The following is a 14,425-nucleotide window of genomic DNA, read 5'->3' as shown; positions in this document are numbered from 1 at the left end:
CCATTCACGCCAAAATATTAAAGTGGCAAACCAGTTTGAATTTTTTTAACAGTTTTAGAAAAAGGACTAACTAGAGTGCTCACCTGATTCAGCTTAAAAATGAAGACATTTAATCACTCCAGTTACAATTTGAATTTGTGCATTTAATCTCCAAATGTAATGTACACGTGTGATCTTTACTGAATGAAAACAACACCAACATGAGTTAGTAGGCCCAACTACTAGCAACAACCTAATCACAAAAAGGAGTCTTTAGGGTATATAGAAATAGGGTGAGTTTGGGGGGAAGCTCTCTCTATTATGCATTAATTGTCTTCACCCTGTCAAGACTGTCAGTGCCCTGTCCCATTTCAGGCACCGCATTAGTCCTCATTTTCAATGTAAGAGCATGCCCAGTAAAGGCATGTGTGGAAACGGCATGCAAAACAGCATGTGTGGTTCTATCATACCACCCCACCCGCCCTGAGGCCCAAAACTAACCCCACTCCTAATACCAAAACTACCCCAAGCCCCCCCACCCGCCCTAAAATTAAAAAAAACTATTCCAACCCCCCACTCCTATAATCTAAAGTACCCCAATACCCCCACCTGCCCTAAACCTAAAACAAAAAAACTACCCCAACCTCCCACCCCTTCCCCATAAAAGTAAACTACCCCGACACCCCCACCCACTTTGAGCCCTAAAAACAAAAAACTAACCCGACCCCCCACCCCTAAGAAGAAAACTACCCTAAACCCCACCACCCTTGAGCCGTAAAAAAAAAAAAAGAAATACCCGACCCCCTACTCCTAAAAACGAAACTACCCCAAAACCCCCACCTGCCCTGAGCCCTAAAACCTTCCCCCCTAAGTAAACTACCCCGAACCCCCCACCCACCCAAAGCCCTAAAAAAAAAAAAACACCTTTCCCGACCCCCTCAGCCCAGCCCCTAAAAACTAAAGCACTGATACCCCCCACCCAACCTAAGCCCTAAATCCACCCCCACTGCTAATAACTACCTACCAATCCTGCCCGAACCCCACTGCGTCCTCTCCCAATCCTTCCTCCTCTTCTCTCCTCCCTTAAACCTTTCCCATCTCTTTAAAAATAAACTACCCACCCTAAATAAATATATACCCAAACCCAAACTCCTGCCTCTAAAAATATATATATATATATATATATATATATATATATATATATATATATATATATATATATATATATATATGTAGCCCGACGCCCCCACCCTAAGCCATTAAAAAAAATCCCCAAGCCCCACCCCAACCCCTTAAAAAAAAAAAAAAAAAGCCCGCCCCCACCCACCCCAATCAGTTAATCCATTCCCGACCCCTGCCCCACTTGCCTCACCGTGTCCTCTCCCGAACAAAGAATGGCTTTTTCTGTACCCTAACGACGTATATGCGAAGTTCAGCACATTCGTGGTTAAGGCACAGAAAAGCCATCGCTGTTTAGGCAAGCGTGGTTACGCTTGTGTGGAAAACATCTGCGTTGTTTAAAATGCGCGGTTGAGGACGTTTCCCCACTTTCACTGCTCCCATAAAATCAATCTGCGGATACTAACTTAATTTTTTGCTCCACTTTCAAATTCCTATACATTTATAGAATGTTTTAAAATGTTCAACTTTACATGGTGCTTCTCTGTTTATACACACTTTAATTAGCGGTTAATATTGTTTGATTTTCTAAGCAGCCAAATTTCATTGCTGGTCCCCCCAGAGGCCCCTGGGCCACAGGTTGAGAACCAACGCTGTAGGCTATAAAACAAGTTTGTAATTTCTTATCTTGAGGTTATAAGATTCTATATTCTCATTTTCACCAGGGCAAAATAATTCACGAGTGCATTCACTACAGGTACAGACATGCAAATGTTTACTCAGTCGTGATTTTTTTTTTTAAAGAAGAAAATAAAAGAAATCTCCTTTGGAGGTGTGGAGAGCAGATCATTGAAAAGAGAGCCAGAGTTTGAGAGCACCGTCCACTACCCACAATGCATCGGGGGGTGGGGGGGGGAGATTATCCATTGAGAGCAATTCTGGGAGTGATCACACAACTTGTTACCCATAATTTACAAAGGGAGAACCTACTTTTTCTGATGCTTAAAGCTGTAAATTATGAAAAGCTTAATCCCATTGTCAACTTTAAACATAATTCCAGGTTCCTAAGCTAAAGGTGGTAAAAACAGAACCAATCTGTTTTGTGGGCTAGTACCACGGCCATATTAAATGTGTTTCGGGTGATTCTGTTTTTTACATGTGCCATTTACAAATTTATGGCTTTTAGTGTATTTGCATAATGAGCCTTGAATATAAATATTCTCTGCAACTGAAACCCCACAAACTTCATAAACATGAAGATACTAGGAACTGACGCACGGCCAGCAAGGTTTGGACCTGTCCAATATCCTCTCCAAAAGATCCTCTGCACAGTGATGTGTTTCAAAGCACACAGGCTAAACTCAAATCCTACTGGAGGCAACTTCTAACAAATGTCGTGACTGCCTACCTTCCCTGATGGTTTCCAGGGAGCATAATGAATATGAAACACTGGCCACCATGCTAAGGGTGCACAGACATCAAATCATCGAGAAAGCTACAAGAAATGTTGCACGAGCATATCCGGCAGAAAAACTCAACCCCTCATGTAGCATCAGGCTCAAAATCAAGAAGTACAAAAAAGTAGAAAAACAGATCAAATTTCGATTTCTAAAACTGAGGATCTAACATTCACCTTACACGTTCACTCCTTCAAGACACAGAAGGAATACAAGTCCCGCCTTTTTAGAGGGCACCTAGGTGAGCCTCGATGAGCATCTAGCACAGCAACATAGTATAGCTGATCAGATATTTTAATATGCCAATTTCCGGTCTTGAAAGACGGCTAACATTATGTCCGACCACTTTTTCCAATGATTTTGACAATTTCGTCCTGTGAGCTCAGTCTCCAATTCATTTGATCCAATAGCCTTTTAAAACCATAATTAACTGTTCATTAACCAAAACCATTACCGGAGCTACAGTCACAAGATTAAGTATCTGCATTGAAGTTTAGCAAAAACATCCTAAAGAGTGACCTATACCCAAAGCAATAACACAAGGGGCATCTTGTAATAACCCAGCGCGAGTCTGCTGTGAGAGCTTGTTTTTTTTCACACTTGGGACATATTGTTCTTAAAGCGCTACACAACTCTTTCTATGTCGAAGCTTCTAATGTATAAGTAAGACAATTTAATGGTTTAATTCTGAAGATGTGTGCTTCTTCGCCACCTTTGACCACTACACAGCACAGCTTTACACCTTTCACATGAAAATGTGTGCCAGTACCTGGGAGAAAGGTGCTCTGGGGTCGAAAATTGAGGTGATTGAGTGATGGTGCCTCACTGGAACCAGTACTCTGTTGTCCTCTGAGTCTCCGGAAGCGGACAAAGGGAGGAGTGTTGTGATGCGCAGAGAGCTGAACCCCTGAAAGAGTGCACTGCAAGGGAGTGGGTGTCTGCTGTGATGTGTGGAGCTTGTGCAACCACTTTTCAGAATAACCATGGAGGCTACGAAGTTTTGTTCAGATACAAGACTTAAGGCCTCTGGCCTTGTCTGAAACCTCTGAATCAGGCCACGGTGCTGCAAAAGTAGTAAGTGGACAAGAGGGTCCTGCTAAGAAATGTGTGAGAAATATTTGGGCCTTTTTCTTCGGAAGTTTGTGCACGTGGTGTACTGATTGGTAAATTAAACTATCAACAACACTTCAGTGTCATGTCCAACCATTGATCAGATCTTGGATGTCTAACAAAAAACAGCAATGCTTCTGTGATGGACAAGACATTGCATCCCCGCCAAGGTTCACAATGGAAAATCTTACAAATAGCTTGCACAGCCATTCGAGTCCATCGGGCACCTCTGCTGGGCTGCTTTTCTGCTCGTGATTATATTTTTCTTGTCAAAGCCTGGCACAGATGATGCAGGACAGACAAGTCCTCCATATACCGAAGGCAGATATCTCAATGTAACCTGTATATCGAGGGTTTTATACTACTGGGGCATACACATTGTTTTAGTCTTGGAAAAATAATTAGGCTGTCAGTAGTCACCTGTTTCAGGTCCTATGAAGCGGCAAAACTGAGGCTGTAGACTCTATATTACAAATAATGACATGGAACTTACTTAAAGCTGCCACTGAATGAAATTAGGGAAGGTGAAATATCCTTATTTGGGGATATACATGAAAAAACATTTGGTGACTATCTAGTGCCGTTAAAGCATCTTTCCCAGAACATTCACAAAGCAGAGCATTAACCTTGAAAACTTTCCATTTGTAGCCAACAGGAATAAACAGTCCTTTATTCTGCTACATACTCGTAGAGACCGGTTGAAACTAATACACAACAATATTATCTGGAGACATCAGCTGCTTCTCAAGTCAAGCTGATGAAACATCCTGGCTGCAGCAGCAGGTAGCGAAAATAATGTAGATGAAGGGTTATTTCCAAATGATCTATATGAAAGATTTAAGTTTCAAAACTGTCTCTTAGATATCATGGTACCCCGGGGCCAAGCTGGTTGCAAGGACCTGTCTGGCTGGATGCCATTTTCCCATCAATTGTAAAGGACTTCTAGGCACATACATTTTTCAGAGACTCTAGCTCACCCATGGCTTACAAATTAAAGAGGATGATGCCAACATAACAGAGATCAGAGCTTCAAGCAAGAACAACAGGCGTACAAGAGGCGACAAGCCAAAGTCTTCACTGGTGGCATCATAAATTATATAAATGCAATTTTAACTTCCATGCAGTGCATGCCATTGGCTTGGGTTCAGGCCCTTGCTTCAACCAGGACACACTTCCACAGAAAATCATTGTTCTTCAAGACAGACGCCATCTAAACAGTGGTAGTTTGTTAGCATAATGCTCCTAGAGTACCACCACCAAAGAACACCAACTTTCAAGCCTTTAGGTTCACTGGTTTCAGCTCAACAGGTTATAGAGTAGAAAAAATAATCTCTTTTGAGATGTTTTGGATCATCACTCAATGGATCTGGTAAAGCAGTGATGCAGCTTTGTTTTTATTAATTGGCCCATGTGTGCGCTTCCCCATCACTAACCACAACCTCAAAGGAGCCTGGGCTAGAATTCCTAGAAGTCTGGTCCTACAATTATGGGGGTTACAAACTTAAATAGTAGCCAGTCATCATCCTGCCCATGGGCTCGCAGAACAATGTCTATCAGCTGCAGTTACACAAAACGCTTTGTATGCATTTACTAAAAGCAGTGCTCTGTGGAAGGATGGAGAGTTCAATCGATCCTGGGCCACAGGAACTTCTCCACCCACTCGCTCACTCAGTTCTCCAGCTCATATGCCATTTTCAGAAACAGGTTGGTCAGGACAAGCAGCTCCCTCCCCCTCCCAGAAGTCAAGCCATGATCAGGGCAACAGGTCGCCCACAGACATACACTGCAGCATTCCTCATACTTACATTTAAGAGTTGCTATTGGCCTCTGGTCATGCATTTCATTTGCCACCCTCTTCAGGAAGCTTGCAGTTTTCCAGCAACTAGGTGATCATTGTGGTTGGCTAGATATGTCCAGCGTTCCAGGGATATTTGTACTCAGGCAGTTAAAGATTAGAACCTGCCCCAAGGCACAAATTTGGCAGACCCCACTGACCCGCTCGATCTTAAGTACCTACTCCCAAAACATTATTTTAAATGCATGCCACTCCTGGTTATATAAAAAGCTTTGGGTAGGGATGTGAGTGGCTGGGCAAAGATATGGCCACAATAGCTGATCCATTGTAGCTGATTTAACCTGAGCAGCAGCAGCATCACTGACACCTAAACATTTTATGGAAAAACCACCTACCCTGTATGCTCCACTAGATAGTTATTATTTGGGCATCTGGAATGTTTGGGCTTCGACTGTGGTCGATGTCTGTCATCTAGGCTACAGATGTAAAAAGTGCATCAAACTCTTTTTTTGTTGTTTGGCGTAGTTTTCTTCAGTAGTTCTTTAAACATTTGCAAACTGTGTCAGGCATTCATCAAAGAGATAACAATAAGAAATATCATCGCGTGACGGCTAAAGAAAGGCTCAGTGGTTCTTATACCATCTTGGAATTTGTAAATACAGCCAACCCAACGAGTTTCGCCTCATGAATAAAAAGAACACAGAGAAAAACAGGGACAGAAAGGACCAGTTCTGGCTACAAAACAAGAATAGGACTGTTCCACAGAAAAGAACAGGGTTTGTCTGTCAACATTTTCTATTGGATGTCTGTGTCCTAGTTTGGGCTCCGTCATCTCAGTACAGCACCAACTCCAAGGTGAGACTTTACCAGAGCTGCATTCTGTCCACACTCTTTTCTGGATCAGAAAGCTGGTCGATGACAAAAATCAACATCACCAAACTCTCAGCCTTCCTTACCAGTACCCCGAGAGAAATCTTGTATGTTTTATGGCCTCAAACCATCTCCTACCAGGAACTGCTTCCAATATGCAAGCAAGAGAGCATGGACACCATCATAATGAGAACAATATGAGACGAATAGGACACATCACTAGAAGATACGAAAAATTCATCACATGAACAGCTCTCCACTGGACCCCAGAAGACAAACAGAAGAGAGGTAGGCCAAAGAACACCTAGAGGCGAACGGTAGAAACAAGAATGAATGTCCTGAACCACAGCTGGTGCACCATACAGAACCTTGCCAAAGACAGAAGTATGTGGAGGTCCTAAGTGCTGCAGTTCATGCCAGCTGGCATAACGGGAGGTAAGTAAGCAAGTCTGTGTACTATTACCTGAGAACAAATATGCATGAAGGTGTACCCTCAGAACGCTTGAATCATAGAATACCAATGAAAACATATTTGCAATAAGTGCTGCACAAGACTCTTGATAAAAGTTGGTCAAATCTCACCATTCTCATGAGCACTATCACAAATTTAAATTAGGGATTCTCAATAAAACAAACCTCACACTGGTGTATTATAACTCCAGCAAGAAACTGTTTTGTAAAATAAATGACTGGGTGACTTTTTTAGTAACTGAACAATAGCTTACTGCGCTTACGCAGAATTATTAACATGTTGGCGCTGGTAGAATTCATACATGGGCAAAAAAAACTGCTGAGATGCATACTTATGCAATCCCCTCTCTTCTGAAATAAAACCCCAGGAACTGAAAGAGAAGGTACCGTCAAACAGGAATTCACATGACTTATTGCATTAATATTTAAGTATTCCACTTCATAAAATGAATTTAATAATAGCAGCTACTACCACCGGCTTGCCCTTTAGTGCCCATGGCATTAATCTGCCATTCATGGGTATCAATTGTCGTAGGGGTCGTCAAGAACAAGTTACTTAACTTCGGTAATGAAAACAAATAACTTGTTCATCTGATAGAGACTTCTAGTTGCAGATTCCTTACCTTGGAATAGATTAAGCAATACTATCGTAGGTGGTGTGCTGCAAACCAAAATCATACTAAAAATGTCCTGGAAGACCGAACAACCAAAGTAGCCATCCCTGCGGACCCGACTTTCCAGGCAGTAATGTTTCAGGAACGTGCGCAGAGATGCCCACGTTGCTGCCTGGAAGATATCCAGGACAGGAACTCGCGTGCTAACACTATGGTAGCAGCAGTCACTCTGGTTGAGCTTGCTAGACCATAGCACATTTTGATGCAGAGTAATACCCATCATGAGATGGTACACTTCTGCACCGCCTTCCCTTTCTTCACACCTACATTTCCAACAAAGAGTTGACCGTCCACCTGGAAATCTTTACTACAATTGAGGTCGAAAGCAAATGCTCTTTTTGGATCCAGACAGTGGAGTCTCTCCTCTTCATGTAAGGGATGTGGGGGTGAGTAAAAAGTAGGCAAGGTGATAGATTGGCCTACGTGAAAAGGGGTATCAACCTTAGGTAGGAAGGAGGCCCTTGTACGAAGCACCACTTTGTCAGGGTGGACAGGCAAAAAAGGTGGTTTGGAAGAAAGAGCGTGAAGCTTACTCACTCTGCAAGCAGAGGTGATGGCAATAAGAAAAACAGTCTTGATGGTTAAGAGCCGCAAGGGACAATTGTGCATTGGCTCAAAAGGGGCACACATGAGCTAAGTCTGGACCAGGTTGAAGTCTCATTGGGACAAAATGAACGGGGTTGGAGGAAACAAATGAGTAAGTCTCTTAAGGAACCTTCCAACAATAGGAGATTTGAATGTTGGTCTAGAAATCTGAGAAAGGCAGAGATGGCCGATAAATAACCTTTAAGGGTGCTCAAAGCAGAGACCTGCTGGGCCAAAGAAAGGATGAACAAGAGAACCTCAGAGAGAGGTGCAGAAACAGGGTCAACAGACTTGTTGGTACACCATGCCACAAATGTATGCCAATGACCGGCGTATACCGTTTTAGTGGAGGGATGCCTGGCTGCCAAGATAATATCACAGACTTCAGGCAGAAGGTCGAAAGCGGTCAACTGTTGCCGCTCAATCAACATACAAGAAGGCGGAGACTGGACAGGTTCCGGTGGAGAACTGTCCCCTGCTGCTGCAACAAAAAATCCTCCCGAAGGGGCAGTTTGATCGGAGGATCAATAGCCATGTCAGTAGCACTGAATACCAGTCTCTTTGTGCACAGTCCGAAGCCACACGGATTGGACCCAGTCGTTCTTGATCTTCTTCAGAAATCTAGACAGAAGTGTTTTTGGTGGGAAGGGAAGGAGGCCTGAGTACCACTCAAGGCGAAAATCATCGCTGAGCGAGTGCCACCTTGGAAACTCCAACATGCAAAGCAACTGACATTTCGCATTCTCTGTGGAGGTAAACAGATCTAACCAAGGCTCTCCCCACTGCGGAATGGGACCTTGCGTCACCTCTGGATGGAGACGCCATTTGTGATCGACTATGCATCGATGGCTGAGTTAGTCTCCTCTGTTGTTCAGCAAGCCCGCCAGATTTTGAACCACCAGGATAATGTCCTGATGTTCCAGCCATGTCCAGAGGCGTAGAGCCTCTTGACAAAGGCTCCACAATCCCACTCTGCCCTGCTTGTTGCAGTACCACATGGTGGTAGTGATGTCTGTGAACACCTGCACCACTTTCCTTTTTAGAGAGGGAAGGAATGCTTTCACTGCAAGCCTGATCGCCCGGAGCTTCAAAAGATTGATGTGAAGTTCAGATTCTGCTGGAGACCAGAGACCCCTGATCTCCTCCTCTCCCACATGGCCGCCTAATCCCAGGAGTGATACATTTGTCACTATTGTGATATCTGGTTGGGGAAAGAAGAGGGACCTGCTGCTGACCCATTTGCGAATCGAAAGCCACCACTGCAGGTCTTTTGCACTTACCTCTGAGATCTGAACCATGTCGGAGAGATTCCCCTGATGCTGGGCCCATTGGAATTTCAGGACCCACTGCAGAGCCCGCATTTGCCATCTGGCATGTGTCACCAGCATGATGCAAGAGGCCATGAAGGCCAGCAGCCTCAGAGTCATTCTCATCGAAATCCAGGATAGAGGCTGAAACGTCGGAATCTTAGCCTGAATATCCTGGACTCACTTTTCAGGAGGATAGGCCAGAAACTGCACTGTGTCCAGAACAACCCCGGTTAAAGGGAGCATCTGAGAAGGAGTGAGGTGTGACTTCGGCATGTTTATAGTGAACCCCAGTGAATGCAGAAGGTTCCCCATAGTCTGAAGGTGGAAGAAGACTTTCTGGGGTGTGTTCACCTTCAACAGCCAGTCATCGAGGTAGGGGAAAACAAACTCCTAACCTGCGCAAATGAGCTGCAACCACCGCCAACACTTTCGTGAACACCCGAGGGTCACTGGTAAGGCCAAGGGGAGCAAAGTAAATTGAAAGTGCTTGTAAACTACCACAAATCGCATGCAGCGCCTGTGGGCAGACAAGACAGGTATATGGAAGTATGTGTCCTGCAAGTCCAACACTACCATCCATTCTCCTGGGTCCAGGGCAGACAGGACTTGAACCAGAGAGTGCATTTTGAACTTCTCCTTTTTGAGGAAGAGACTGAGGGCCCGAAGAACTAGGATAGGATGTAAGCCCTTGTCCTTTTTCGGGCACCAGAAAGTAGCGGCAATAACAACCACAACCTATTTCTTGCACTGGGACCCTCCCTATGGCACCCTTGGCCAAGAGAGCCGTGACTTCCTCACAGAGAAGTGCCAAATGATCCTCCAGCAAGCTGTCGTAGGATGGCGGCATGGCCACAGGGGTAGCCTCGAAGGGGAGGGAGTAGCCCCTTCAAACGATCTGCAAAACCCACCTGTCCATCGTGATGGATTCCCAGTGGGGCAGGTGATGGCGAATCCTGCCTCCAACTGGTATGAGATGTGGAGACAGGCTAGGAAGGCTTGGAGGCTGTTGCAGGGGTGTGGGAGGACTGGGAGGACTGGGCGGACCTTTGGTTCCCTGTCCCACGGGCCCTTCGGAGTCTGCATCCACAGCCGCGCATTGGCTGGGAAGCATGTGCGGCTCTGTGGCTGGCAGGATAAGGACGTGACAGGGAAAAAAAAAGGGGCAAAAAGTGGACTGTTGTGGGCAAGGGGCAGTCACTAGGCCATGGGACCGAACCACAGCCCGGGATTCCTTGAACCTCTTGAGGTCTGAGTCCGCTTTGTCTCCGAAGAGACGGGTGCAATCGAAGGGCATGTCCATGAGAGACTGTTGGAATTCCCCTAGAAACCAGACCTCCTCAACAAGGAGTGGCACCTCAAGGCCACCGTCGACGCAACCGATCTGCCCACTGAGTCGGTTGTGTCCAGCCCACAATGAATTGTGAACTTACCTGCATCCCTCCCATCAGCAACGGCTTGGGAGATGATGGCCTGGGCCTCCTCCGGGACTTTCGGCAATACATGCGCGACCTTAACCCACAGTTCACGGACCGCAATGCCAGACTGGAGGAAGAAAAGATGATCTTCCCAATTTGGTCCAGTCTCTTTAATTCCCTATCCGGGGGTGCAGATGGGAATGTGCCATAGGACGAGAAAGCCTGGATGACAAGGCTCTCAGGCGTAGGGTGTTGGAGAGGAACTTAGAGTTGTTTGGGGTAGGCCAAAGGCAGCGGTGATTGTCCTATTCACAGAAGCCCCTGTGCTGGGTCTGGACCAAGTACCCAGAAGGACATCAGTGACAGCTTCATTAAATGGGGGTAGAGGCTCTGAAGTAGAAGCCCCAGGCTGAAGCCTCTCTGTCAGGAGGTTAGTCCTGACTGCCACAGAGGGAAGTTCAAGGCCAAGGACCACAGACCCCCTACTGACCACCATGGAGTAAGACACCCCCGCCATAGCCACGGTAAGATGAGAATGCATGTCAGTGTCTGGAGAAGTATCCTGACCACAAGCATCGCCCAACTGTGCCCAGTCCAAGCTAGGGTTTTCTAACTGGTATTCTAAAGGGTGCAATGACCCCTCCAATCCTTCCTCATATTTGTACCCATAATAACAAGGGTCCGAATCCAAACTGGGGTGAGTAAACCCCGTCGAAGTTGGAAGCGGCGTCAATTGACGCTGTTCCAGCTCTGGGTCATCGGGGATTGGGTCACCGTTGATTACGGGCCCAATTGAGCGTGGGCGGAGGCCTCGAGTGTCGATGCTTGTCCTGCATCGCATTGGCTGACGGACGGGGTTAAGATGAAGAACGTTTAGCCTTCTTCGACTTCTTCTTCCTATGGCCCGAATGTGTCTGCGATTTTTAATGGGACAACAAGTCTCGAGACTGGGAGCGATGCAGAGTCAAGTGCCGGGTCATCATAAGCTTAAGCGACCACTCCCTCAAAGCCTTCGAGTTCATGGCCCAGCATACAGAGCATGACTTCGGTTTGTGGTCACACTCTAGACACCACAAACATACCAGGTGCAGGTCCGTCACTGGCATCATGCAGTGACAGTTGTCGCAAGGCTTGAGGCTGGTCTTATGAGACATGCCTCGATGCACCAAAAAGTCAAAAAATCTGACAAAAAGGTCAAAGTTGGTAAAAAAATTGACCAGATTTGCTCTTCCCCGGATCTGCGCATGGCATTGAAAGAAAAGAACTCGGCACGCCGAAGTGGCGCTTAAGTATGACAGTGATGTCATCACGGCGACACCTACGATAATTGCAGAGTTGACCAACACCACCTGACAGCGCGCAAGGGTACTGCTCGAAGAAAAATCTCCGGATCCAGTCTGACGCCTGGGGGAAGTTCTACGGTAAGGAATCTGCAACTAGAAGTCTCTTTCAGATGTGAACAGCAGTGGAAGAAAGCAAAAGAGCCCAATTCACTTCCTGTACTTTCAATTTTTTGCCCTTCTGGGAGTCCCTCAGTTGCAAATTGGAGGCTATTAAGGAGCCAATGTTGGGAAACAGCATCAAACATTGATATTCTAGGGCTTCAAGCAAGGCCGACTTTTGGGCATTGTAACCAGTGCGGCTGCGCTGGGCATTGACCTGAAAGGGGGTGATTAATGTTCCTGCTATAGACAGAGAGAGAGAGAGAGAAAGAGAGAGAGAGGTCAGAGTTTTGTCTATGGCAGTTTTAACTCATCATAAAGTAGCGCAGAGGGTTAATATGCCTGCTGCAAAGAACAGATCTGTATTTTATGTGGATAGCTGAGTGGATTAGTAAAGCCAGCCTTTACCAGTGCATTAAAACAAATGAAATGTATGTGAGAGCGGGCTATGGAGAAATGAGAGGCACTTTTGTTGGGTTGATAGTGAGGGAATTGAAGGAAGAGTCATGGGGCGGGAGGTGGGTGGTACCAAAAAAGATAGTTGCACCCGGCGCCACCAGTACTAAAGCTGAGCCTGGCATCAACCAAACTTTTTGGCATAAATTGTCACTGTCAACTTAACAGGAATGTGAAATCTCAAAATCTAGACTGCTCAGTGCAGCTACTACAACAGCAAGTCTACATCACAAAGGGTTACTCGTTTTAATAAAGTGACCACAGCAAAGCCAGAAACTTGTACAAAAGAATGGGACAGTTTCCTACCTTTCTTCAGCAGAAGGGCTTAGGTCGTCCACCTTTGGTGGCCCACTTCCATTGCTTGTGATATGTTCAGAGACTTCCGAGCCCTCCACCTTTCGGACATAGCCATTTTGCCTCTCTGTGGATGGCCAGGTATGGCAGTCATCCTTGGCACTAGCTCGGTTATTGCCTTTGTCCAGGTTCATGAGATTCTGGTACGACTCGCCGATGCGGTCTCCCCTCAGTGAGCCAGCATTATGTGAGCTGTTCGGGAGGCTTGCAGGAGTGGAAGTAGTTGGGAGCTTCAAGTCCAGGCTGTAAAGGTTCTTCAGGTTCAGCGAGATTGACTGGGCAATGGTGACATTCTGGGAACACTTCTTGTCATCTGAGAAAAAGGAAATAAAACAGGAAGTAAGAATGAATTAAATGGCAATTGATCAAGTGCAGCATAGATCAAAATGCAAGTTCACAGACTCGTAACACATGAGGGATTCTGATGGACAATTTAATCCAATTAAATTTTCTGGAACCAATAAGGCACTGCAGTGCACCCTTTCATATTTTTAAAGGGGGACTCACAAGATGTTTGTTTTTATTTAACAAACTATACTATTTTCCTACTGGACATCCTGACAATCTTTATTTTCACAGTCGTCCTGGATGTAAAAAACTGAGCTTGAGACTTGGTGGCAATGCCTTTGAGATGACTGCTATCAAGGCATGCCTACAGCCCCTTCTTCCAAAGCTTGTAGGAGAACACTGACCCAGAAATTTACAGCTGACCATGTCATACGTATGTGGGAGCAAGGCAGGGGACGTAACAAATGCTTAATGCAGGATTGGTACCCATCTTTTGATGTAGAAGCAATGTGGGAGAATGATGCTGTGGTGTTGCCTTGCTGCTCTCAGATGGGAAACGGCTTGGAAGAGGGTTTGGATGCTAGCAAATTCAGGACAGCTCCCCAGCAAATTTAAAAAGTCACTTTATCCCCTGTGGGACAAAATACATGTTTGTTAAAGAATGCCTCAGTGGGGGAATGAGTAGTGGAGACCTGAAAATACAAATGTGTTGGAGTTACAGTTTGGTTCGGATCACAATAGGGCTGCTAGTCCTATGTTGGGGCAATTCAACATTTGCGCCCAAAAACGAATTTTAATTTGGGAGCAAATTAGAGATGTTTGCTCAATCGAATAGTGTCACGTAAAAGTAGGCCCTAACTAGAGGACCAGCCTGCCTAAATGTGCTGTATGCACACCTTGGAATGGGGAATAACATGCACTACTAACATTTTATTCCCCATTCCAAGGGTGTCCACATTCTAATTGAATGCAAACTCTGCATCCCCTTAATGTGTCTGTCACTGTACAGACACAAATGAACTGGCGTGCAATTTGAACCAGTTGTTGTGGCCCTATAGTGATCAGGCTCTTAGAATAAGACAATCCCTGAACAAAGTAGA

At 45.5% G+C, this 14,425-nt stretch overlaps 1 protein-coding gene across 2 annotated transcripts in view; it reads right to left on the bottom strand.

Annotated features, from left to right (window-relative positions):
• Nucleotides 1–14,425, bottom strand: part of LOC138301329 (carboxyl-terminal PDZ ligand of neuronal nitric oxide synthase protein-like) — a 465,684-nt gene that overhangs the window by 269,723 nt on the left and 181,536 nt on the right. For both annotated transcript variants that reach the window (XM_069241686.1, XM_069241685.1), the window contains exon 10: nucleotides 12,990–13,350. In XM_069241686.1, the coding sequence (XP_069097787.1) occupies nucleotides 12,990–13,350 (361 nt within the window). The remainder of the gene's footprint in view (nucleotides 1–12,989; nucleotides 13,351–14,425) is intronic.

Source organism: Pleurodeles waltl, chromosome 6, assembly GCF_031143425.1.
Source record: "Pleurodeles waltl isolate 20211129_DDA chromosome 6, aPleWal1.hap1.20221129, whole genome shotgun sequence".
In the NCBI taxonomy this organism is placed as follows: Eukaryota; Metazoa; Chordata; class Amphibia; order Caudata; family Salamandridae; genus Pleurodeles; species Pleurodeles waltl.
This window is presented reverse-complemented; position numbering and strand designations above follow the sequence as displayed.